At 43.3% G+C, this 10,956-nt stretch overlaps 1 protein-coding gene across 2 annotated transcripts in view; it reads left to right on the forward strand.

Moving 5' to 3' along the window:
• The window catches only part of DDHD1 (DDHD domain containing 1), a 60,112-nt gene that overhangs the window by 10,774 nt on the left and 38,382 nt on the right, over positions 1–10,956 (forward strand). Inside the window, exons 2-3 of one of the 2 annotated variants that reach the window (XM_017738872.1) lie at positions 1,700–1,873; positions 6,401–6,502. In XM_017738872.1, the coding sequence (XP_017594361.1) occupies positions 1,700–1,873; positions 6,401–6,502 (276 nt within the window). The remainder of the gene's footprint in view (positions 1–1,699; positions 1,874–6,400; positions 6,503–10,956) is intronic. The other variant, XM_017738873.1, reaches the window with a different exon arrangement.

Below are 10,956 nucleotides of genomic sequence, written 5' to 3' on the forward strand. Positions count from 1 at the left end.
GTGGCAGTACCAATGTAAAGGTGCCATCACGCACCCGTGTGCCTTCCTTCTGCCACAAAGGTGGGGTGTGAGAGCTGATTGTCGCTGCTAGGCCTGCAGAAACAGTGTTTTCCTGTAAATCTGTTACAGCAAAGGTTTCAAAATTGGCTTTGGAACCTTTGGAGTGTTACTTGCCCCGTGAGGAGATTACTGCGAGGTGATTTTCCTTTTATTTTCATGGCTTGTGCGTTCCGTGGTCTGAGGGATGAAAAATTCAGAGTAGTTTAGAGGTTCCAAGTAGACTGTGGAGGTGTTTGCAGTTCTCTATTACATTCTCATCTGCCAGCAGTCGGTGTGGAAATTACTTTTGGGCACAGCAAGTGCTTGTGGTGTGTCTGTAGTGGAAGGCAGTGCAGAACCAGGAGTTTTTGTGACCTGAGGCACTGGTTGTGCTCACAGAGCATTGGGACCAGGCTAAAAACCACTACTCGTGGCTGGGTCACCTCACCCAGCTCTGGTGACAGATCAAAGAGATCCCTTCTGTGCTCAGTAACTGTGAAATCTATTGTTTCATGTTTCATTTTCACCTGGTTTTCACTTACTGCGTGTTTGCATCTATTGTTTCTTTTCCAATTTGTCCTTACCAGCTTTTTTTCCACCTTCCAGGTCGTAACAGATCTTTGAGCAGTGAAGCCTGGGTTTTGGGTTTTTTTCCCCTCATCTCCTTTTTTAAGTCTTTTTTTGTGGTTGAGTTCTTATTTGCTTCGTAGAGCTAAACCTTTGTGGTCAGTATAACACACGCAGGATATGTGCTTTTGGCTGAGTCAGTCTATACATACATATAAAGATGTATACACACACTGGTCCCACTGCTCTGTGCTCTCAGCAGACCCAAATCTGTGTGAATCCCATGAAAACTTGAGTTTGGGGTCTTTGAGGCTTGTGGAGCACAGGCACATGCTGTATTTCTCCCTGATTTTCCAGGAGGGGGAATTCAAAGCTGAGTTACAATGGATGTCATTGTCCCAGCTTGCTTGCAGCCATGGGTATAAGAGGAATTTTTGCTCCCAGTAATTAGTGTGGGCAACAATTAAGCACAGTTTAATGTAGAATAAGCACCAAGTTATATTTTTTCGTACAGATTTCTCTTTTGCTACGTGCCCAGCAAATGCTGAGCTCCCACTTTCCTCGTTTGGAGAACTGAAACGAGAACAACAGTAACCAAAACCAGCCTTGAGTAAAACATTGATTTTAATTAAAAAAAAAACCCCAAACCTTGCATTTTTAAATACTACCATTTATGCTAACTGATGTGTAATTCGGGTTGTTGGAAGTGGACTCCCCATCCCTGGAAGTGTCCAAGGCCAGGCTTGGAGCAGCCTGGGATAGTGGAAGGTGTCCCTGCCCATGGCAGGGGGTTGGAATGGGTGTATTTTAAGGTCCTTCCAACCCAAACCATTCTGGGATTCTATTTTTCTGTCCATCTCTCAGATCCTCACACACAGCTGGAAAATCTGGCCTCATTAGCTCGGGTTTGCAGATTAACACTACATTCACTACTCATGTCATGGGAAAAGGTGTTTTTTGAGGCATTTGGGGCTACCTTGTTAGGGATCCCATCAATAGACCCAACAGAATTCCCTTTCCCTCTTCCCTGCTCTCAGCTTGTGATTTGTTGCATAAAAGACCCCTCTCCTTTTGTGTTTTTTTTTTTCTTTAGAAACAGAAAAGATCCCAGTAATGCGTGGACAGTGGTTTATTGATGGGACTTGGCAACCTCTGGAAGAGGAGGAAAGTAACTTAATAGAACAGGAGCATCTCAACCGCTTCAAAGGCCAGCAGCTGCAGGAGAGCTTTGATATGGAAATTTCCAAACCCGTTGATGGGAAGGAGGGTAAGATTGTTTAGATCACTATAATACATTTTTTTGGACACTTGGGGTCTGCTTTTCCTAAGTAAGAATGTGATCGGTGTTGGTTTTTCATCCTACAAAGTGGGGAACATCAGTGTGTTCTCCCAGTTTCCAGTGTGGGATTTCCTGCTGCAGCACGTTTGGGGAACGCTGTAAAAATGATATTCACAGAGAAACATCTTGTTCCCATTTTGTTTCATAGCTTTTAATTGTGTTTGAAATCTCACTTCAAACTAAAATCTCTTGATGGGACAAGAAGAGTCAGTGTCCAAAGGCAAACTGGCTGATAGCTCTCTGGCCGGCATCCCTAATTCTGCCCTAAAAGGGGGTAGGATCAGTTTTACAAATCACATTTCATTTTCCATTTTTATTCAGGCTGGATTTATTCGTTTTCAGCTGCAGTAAATCTTGGCCATTCATTCTGTTAGGGAAGTCCTTACATTTTAATGAGCAGGCTGAGGTTGCTCAGGTAGTGGTGCTGGGAGTCTTGGTCTGATGCATGGAACATTTTTAAGAACAGATTGCTGAAATCACCAGTGTATTACTTAATGTACACAGTTGAGTTGATTGCTCTGAGCAGGTATTGCACAGCAAAAATTCAGTATTTTTGCCTTTCACACTTTTGGCTGTCACTTGCTTGAACAATCTACAAACCACAAGCTGCAAGTACAGAGGGCCCTCAAGATATTTCAGTAGGGATTTGGTTGTGTTATTCTTTATAAAAAGAAATAGAAATGTATAAATTTCTTTATTTTTAAAGTGCAGCTTCGTACAAAGCAGTCACACAGTGTAGGAATGACTGTGTTTCAGCCATCAGTTCAGTATGTGTGAACTGCGTGACCACACAAGTAAAACCTTGTTGATAAATTGGAAGCACAGCAATACTCAGGGTAATTCTGTAATTACTGTGAGGAAAACCAGAGTGTCATTTGTTGATTTAGCAAGTTTTTTGGCTTTACAGAGAGTTTCTAACTCCCCTTTAAAACTAATGAGGAACTTTATGAATATTTTTTTCCCCCTATTTGTGCTACTTTAAAAGATCTTTTCATCTGGCCAAGGCTGCAGAACAATTTTCTGCTTCAACAGCTCTGTCAAAAAGGTGCATGAAGTGGTGTGAGCCACAGCACTGTGCCTGTACAAACACCCTTCTGGAAGGCATTTTTACCTATCTTTCTGCCCCAGAGGCACAAAGCTCAGGGTTGTTAGTGGCAGGGATTGATGTTTTTACCTGAAAAGCAAATCTTTGTGATTCCTGAGCACTCGCAGCCTTTGGTAGCGTAGTTTTTGAAGGAAGGAAGGATGGCTTCAGTGGTACTTGGATTCTGCTTATAGAATAAATAAGAGAGATCAGGGTTGGGGGTTTTTTTTAGATAAAGTCTGGATTAGGGAACAGAAATTTTCAGCTGGATGGATTGGGGAGAGTGATGAGAACGATACGACCACTGATATTTATGAAAACGTAAAAGATCAGAAAAAGAAACTCCAAACTCAGGCACCAGCACCTTTTCTAAAACTAAAGTTTAAAAAGAAAAAAGGCAAAACCAAAACAAAAAGAACAAAAAATACCACCGTAAAAACCCCCCCAAGCTATGTATGGCATCACTTCAGATGGAATATATGTCAAGTCACCAGTAGGTTTCAACACCGTTTTTTTGGTAGTAATAGGAGAGTTGCAGGACAATTACAGCCAGCAGTGTGTGAAAACTGGGTTTGTCATTCTAATTTGCCTCTGAATACCTCTTGGATCCTCTGGCATCCACAATTCCCATCTGCAGTGGCACTGGGAGAAGCTCTGCACCTTGCATTATTGCTGGTGAAGTAAACACAATTAGCTGAATTCAGTTTATCAATTTCTTAAATGCTCCAATTTGTTGTGATGGCATCCTGTATGAAACAGATTTTGCTGCCATCGAGGTTTATAGGTGCCTGTTATTTATGATCAGTGAAAGTTGAAATAAATCTGTAAATATCCACTGGGAAGCAAAGGGACTGTTCCCAGTGCTATGATAAAGCATTGTGAGGGCTGAAAAACTGGCCATGTCCTCTGATTCCTCAGCAGAATTAATACAAGCTGCTGTAACAATCTCTTTGTACTCAGAATTACTCCATTGATTGGATTTATTAATTCTGCTCCTGCATTGCAGCATGTTAACAAGGAAATAACCAAGCTTCATCCAGGGCTTCTGTTGGTGATGAGAGGGAGAAATGGCCCGTTATTGAACTTTTAATCCAAGCAGATCATCCTCTAAAAGTGCAGTTATTCAGGAAAAGGGTCTCCAACCTGCAGCCTACAAATAACGTAATGCCCATGCTGACTTCCAGTGGTTTTTGGGAGCACAACGAGCTTTAAATGCAGAAGGGAGCAGAAAGCACAATGACAGTGAATGATTTCCCAAGCTCTGTTTTCCATGGAGCAGCCTGGAGATCACTCCTTTGCTGAGCCAGCTGTAGCTGTATTTTGATTTTCATCCTTACAAAGTATTTAATTTCATGCCTTGCAAAATGAACTGTGTTCATGGTGCCTGATGCCAGTGACTCCTCTTGGTGCCTGATCCCCTTCAGTGCACCAGGTAAATTATTGTTACAATGGCAGGATGCAGAAATGGGGCACTTTATGATCAAAAGGAGCGTGCCCAGCAGGTCAAGGGAGGGGATTCTCTCCCTCTGCCCTGGTGAGACCCCTCTGGAGTTCTGTGTCCAGCTCTGAAGCCAGGCTGGGAGAGCTGGGAATGTTCACCTGGAGAGGAGAAAGCTCCAGGGAGAGCTCAGAGCCCCTTGCAGGGCCTAAAGGAGCTCCAGGAGAGCTGGAGAGGGACACCTATGTAGCAGTGAATAAGCTTAAAATTCACAGAATGACAGAAGATTTAGAAACTGCCTTTTCTTCATGCTTAGGCAGACAGTGAGTTCAGGACCCATCTGAAGTAGCCCATCAAAGGAGCAGCGTTTTCCAGAGACTTCTGTCATATCTAGGCTGGTGTAAGATAAAACAAGACCAGTTAAGTTCCTATCATCCAGTGCTCCATGATCTTTTTCAGATATATTCCTTTAATGATGATGAAGTGAAGCTGAAAACTTTGTTTATGTGATAGGAAGGTAGGAATAGATACAGTTCTTTGTGTTTGCACAGAGAGGTGCTCAAAATTCAGCTGGAAATCACCCTAGCAACCTGATTCAAACCTGAAATGGGATCTGACTTTAAAGCTGATCCTGATCTGTGATTAGGATTGGAACAGATGAGCCCCAGCAGTCTCTCTGCTAGAAATTATTCTGTGATCAAGTCTGTGATTCCATGATAGCTGGTAAGAAATACGGGGGGAAAAAAATCCTGTCAGAGTCAGAATTAATATTTCAATGCATTGATTTTGAGAAAGCAGGACTGTATTGGTTTTTTTCTTACGGAATTTCAGCGTGTGGTTAAGGCCACAAAACCTCTAAAAATTGCATTTGGAAGAGCTGATTTTTTTGTTAGCTTTCAAATAGTATTTTCTCACTGTATAAAAAGATTATATAGATTTTTGTCACAGCTGAGTTAACCTTTAGATGGGAAAGTCTTATTCATAGAATTGGAGAGTTGTGCAGGTCAGGAGGGATCTCTGGGGATGCTCAAGTCCAACCTCCCTGCTCAGAGCCACAGAGCTGATGAGAGCAGGTTGCTCAGGATGTTTCCTGTGGGATCTTCACTATCTCCAACAACAGAGACTCCACAACCTCTCTGGGCAGCCTGTTTAGTGTTCTACCACCCTCACCATGAAAATAAATTTTTCTTCTTCTTTTCTTGAGTTTCCTGTGTTGCTTCTTCCTGGGGGTTGCATTCCCACAGCCAGTAAAACATTGTACAGGCTGAATTATTCCGTGGAATCCCAAGTGCTGTAGCTCTGAGCCTGATCTTCCTCCCTTCCAGAGAAGTGATGTGCAACAATAAATACACTTCATTTGCACCTGTACTGAGGCATCTGCTGACAGAGCTGGTGGCTGAGCCCTGGGCCAGGATTGCTGTGGCAGGTGACACAAGTGTGGAATGTCACTGACTTCACTGGATCAGGGACTGCTGGGTGCTGCTGGGGCCTTGCAGAACAGGGCAACAGGAGGGTATTTTGTCTAATCTAACTTTGAAGCATCCTTTTACATTCTTTGGGGGGAAAAAACCAAACAGCTGTGCTTAAAATGGAGTTTTTTAGTGTATACTTAGGAAGGGTCAGTGTGTCCTACCCTGTACCAAGGGGGAGGATGATGCTTTAGGTTGTGTGACCCCGTGTCCCAGCTGTCTCTCACTGATGCCTTTAGCTCTGTAGTGATGTCATAACTGGTTATGAAAGGTGAAGAAACTGAATTTGGGACCTGACACTTCTGATACAAAATCTGGGGTTTTTTAAGTGTATACTTTTCAGTTCTTTCTAGAAAATGTGACCTCTTTTTTTTTTTTTTTCCTAAAAAAGGTGATACTAATGAAAAAAAAAATGACACCCCTTTTAAAAATTTTACTTTGAAGCTCAGTGTTTTTACTTTTAGTTCTCTACTACCTCCCTCCCTTCTCCCTCCCTTCTTTGTTCAAATGGAGAGGATATAAGGAGAAATCAGATGCTGCATGTCTTAAGCGAAAGCATTCCCAAGGTACAGTAATTGGAGATTTCTTTTTTTTTATTTTTTTTTTTTTAATAGTCCTGCTCCTGGCTTAGGAAGCTTTAAATTCTAGTTTGCTTGTCTCAGTTAAATGTTAGATTTACATGCTTCAGTTCTGTGAGCTGTATCCATGCCATTTCCTTCCAAGGGGAAGGACAAAGCATCCTAAACCTTAGAAGAAAAGTGGAAGTGTTGTGAGTCCTAGAGAGAAGTAGATGCTCACAGTGTCACGCAGTAATTCTTACTGTAATTGTGACTGATGAAAACTGTAAACATTTGTTTCTTGCACTCTTTGTGTGTGGTTTGGCTTTTTCAATAAAATAAAAGCAACTTTTTTTTTTTAGAATTGCAGCAGGCCTGGTATGAGATAAGTTCTGTCAGAGAAGGAACGGAGGGTTTCTGCCAGATAATGTTTTGTTTGCTGCTTTCTTTTGGATAATAATCTTTAATTTTATGTTATAACTTATTTTTGCTGCAGCTTTGGAATGAAATGAGTCTCTGGACATGGGCTGTAAAAGGGGAAGCTGTGTGGAATATGGCTAAAGGCTGCTGTGCTGCAGAAAACAGCCCTGACCTTTGCAGCAGCTGGTGTCGTGCAAATTTGTTTCAGAAAGTGGGGGGTAGATCTTACAGGAGCCATTAATGATTGCAGAAGGTTCCAAAGTTCTTGTCACTGGGCTCTCTTTGCCACCATTAACGCCAGTAGTGATTAGACTTTCACTGACTGCAGTTATTATGGAACTAGATTTCTAAAACCTTTAATTTAAAATGTAAATGCACGTGGTAGGTTTAGAGTTGTTCTTGTCATACCTTGTATTCTTGTAGCTCCTGGGGATGTTGTGAACTCTGAGAATTTATTTGGACATGCAAAAATGTTTGCCTTTTGACTTCCTTTAATTATTTTTTCTACAACTGGGTCCAAATGTAAAGGCCTGAAATCAAAATGTTTCGTAGTAAACTTTTTCCTGCCTCTTCTCACACCAGGAACTCAAGTCTGTCAAAGGTCAATGAGTGTAACTCGAGCAATGAGAAAGGACTTTTGCCTTTTCTTTTGAATAATTTTGAAATTATGGTGTGCCCTTTTTTTTCCTCAGATCATGTTCAGTTGTGGTAATGAATGTGCTGGAATTTAGAATAAGAATTGAAATGAGGTGGTTATGTAACAAATAGTGACCCTGATGCATTGCGAGGTGGTGAAGTGCAATATAAAAATGACAGCAACATGAGATATTTCTAATTAAGAGCAATGACCTTTTTTTAATGGCTCTTTTTTTTTTTCTTAATAAGTAAGAAAAGGTTTTTAAATCTCCAGATTTATGTACCAGAACCTCAGAGTCATTTAAGAAGGAACAACAGCAGCCAAATTATATTCTCAGCTCCCTGTACCATGTGTCAGGCTTTTGTGTGGCACCTGCTGCTTGCAAGACAGATTAATTTTAAAATCCTTGGGAAAAAAGAAGACAGGAGAGGTTTTGAGACAGTCTGCATCCCTCTTCTGGTCTCCATCCTGACTGGAATGACAGTGCCTTTGTCATTGGAGGCAGTGTCAGCCTGGAGCACTTCAAAGAGGCTTTTCCCTGGATTGATTTTGACTTGAGCACCGTCAGACTCTGGGAGGAAAGATCCACCCTGTGCTTTGGTCTTGGCAGGTGGATGAAAGCATCGAGTAGAAAAGCAGCTACTTAGCTAGAAAAGGTGTTTAATTGTGAACAGTTGGCCCCAGGAGGTGTTCAGCTCCTCCAGCTGGGAGGATGTTTCCATGGGCACATCCCTGGCTACTCCATGGGTTTCTTGCCATGAGCAAAAACACAGTGCAGGGTTTCTGCTCCTCAGTTATTCTCCATTTCTGGGACTCAAGATGAGTCAAAAGCCTAATTGAGATCAGGTCCTGCGAGGCTTTAGGAATATCTGTTCTGTGTTTTATGGCTGCCTCTTCATTTTTTATATTTGAACTTTTTAAGGAGATTTTTTTCCCTTCTCTGTTCATCTGTCATGGTGAAACTGGAGATTTGTGTGGTAGTAACAATTGATTTCTTCAGCTGAAAGAAATCCTTTCTTGATCCCATCTTCCATCTCCAGTGCAGTTGAGCCTTCCCTGTGCTCACACTGGAGGTGTTTGTCTTGGTGTGTGTTCCTGAAAAATGTTGCATTTCTAATTTCTGGCTACAAAAGAACCCAAAATTTGGCCTGATTTCCAAGGACTTGGCCTTCAATCCCAACCTAAAATGCTAAAAAGGCTTGGGCTTGAAGGGACCTTAAAGCCCATCCAGTTCCACCCCCTGCCATGGGCAGAGACACCTTCCACTATCCCATCTTGGGTTGCTCCAAGCCCTGTCCAGCCTGGCCTTGGACACTGCCAGGGATCCAGGGGCAGCCACAGCTTCTCTGGGCACCTTGTGCCAGGGCCTCACCACTCAGAGTAATTAATTTCCTCCTTATATTTAGTCTAAATCTCTCTTCCTTTAGTTTAAAACCCTTCCCTCTTGTCCTGCCACTATCTCCCCATGTAAAATGTTGCTCCCCCTCTTTTAAAAGCCCCCTCCAAGTTCTGGGAGGCTGCTGTAAGGTCTCCCTGGAGCCTCCTCTTCTCCAGAAAAGTGTACAGGGGGTTTCTGCATCTGGGGGAAGATGCACCTACAGAGAGATGTCTGCAGGAGTGCTGTCAGTGTCAGGGAAGTGCCATGTGCAAACAAATCCATGAGAAGTCTGGTGCAGAGGGAGATTTCTGTCCCCATGATTTTATGGGAGAGATGTCCTGGACAGTCAGATCTCAGTGAAGCTCAGCACCATCCCAGCCTGGTGCCCTGGAGAGACTCCTCAGGTGTGGAATTTGTGCTCCTGGAGGACCCAGCAGGCAGAGGGATGAGCGTGAAGAGCTTCCCCTGTGCCTGTCCCTCTGCCTCATCTGAATTCTGTGCCTTGGCTCCCTCAGCCAGGCTGTGACACGCCTTGGTGACTTCCTGACACCTCTGGCCTTGCACAGCCCCTGAGGTGTCAGTCTGAGGCCCTCTGGAGCAGGCAGGAGCTTCACAGGACAGTCAGTGCTCATTCTGCGCAGAGAATGTGAATCCTCTTTTCTCCTCATCCTCAGGAAACATCACTTTCCCTTCCTCAGGTTCAGTTTCATACCAGCAGTGGCAGTCCTTGATATCCCATACCTGGAGAGTGCAGTTTGCATATTTTTCTCTTTTTTTAGGGTGTTTCTTTTCAGACTGCTGTCAAATCCTCCCCAAAGACGCATTCTTGTGTTCCCTGTCTCACTGTTAACTCCCCCTGGGCTGTCAGCAGCCAAAGCTCCTCTTGGTTGAACTCTCAAGAGTTCTAATCATCTTTTCACTGTCAAATAATCACAGAATCCAGTCCCAGAATGGTTTGGGTTGGAAGGGACCTTAAAGCTCATCTTGATCCAACCTCCTGCCATGGGCAGGGACACATCCCACTAGACCAGGTTGCTCCAAGCCCCATCCTGCCTGAGGCAAAAGGTTGGTGGACATCACATCCAGGGTCTGAGGATGAAGAGACATTCCAGTGTTCATATAAATTAAAAAGTGGAGACAAATATCTTACCCCACCTCAGTAAGAGGGTTGATCTGTGACATTGATGCTTGAGCAGTGCATCCTGTGGGATTTCAGAATAGAGTGCCAAGGTAGAGCTCCCAGCTTCGTTTGTTCGGCCCAGGAGATTCCTTAACTTTTAAAGGAATGTGCCTGTTCCTGGTTGGTAGGATGGACACCCTGGGAGTGTTACCCAAAATACTGTCCTGGAGTGTGTGGTGCCTTTGGAATGTCCTGCAGCCACTGCTTTCCAGTGATTGACTCTCTCTGCTGGTGGTTTGGACTTGGTGCATGGACAGGCACTCCAAAGCAGAGCAGGGAATGTGTTGGTAAGCAAAATTTACTGAGAGAATCGAAATGAAATGTAAATGTGCCAGTTGAAATTGCAAAATTTATTGTCATACTGGTGAATTGGTAGATTCTCTGGAAAGTATTGTCCATATGCCTCTTCTGGATCCTGCCACTTCCCTAAAAACTCCTGATATTCTGTGGCTAAAGGAAAACTGAGAAGCAAGGACCAACAATGAAATTGTTTTGTTCTGTGTTTCTGTGTAGGAAGGAAGAGTTTATAGTCCAAGTGCTGTAAGAACTTTATGTGAGCTTGAATGCCATGTGTCCATCAATAACACATCTCAGAGAAGTTACTCTGCTGTCAAGGGACAGATTTGGTTCTACTGAAGGCCACTGGCAGACTCCCTGTGGTGTTTTGTTAACAGTAGACCAAATTTTTAAGGTTCTCTTTTGAAAGTGTTACTAAATATGGAGAGAAATAGTTTTGAATATTCCCTGGAATCCCAGACTAGTTTGGTTTGGAAGGGACCTTAAAGCCCATCCAGTCCCACCCCCTGCCATGGGCAGGGACACCTTCCACTGTCCCCGGCTGCTCCCAG

The sequence above is a fragment of the Corvus brachyrhynchos genome, unplaced genomic scaffold (assembly GCF_000691975.1).
Source record: "Corvus brachyrhynchos isolate BGI_N302 unplaced genomic scaffold, ASM69197v1 scaffold245, whole genome shotgun sequence".
NCBI lineage: Eukaryota > Metazoa > Chordata > Aves > Passeriformes > Corvidae > Corvus > Corvus brachyrhynchos.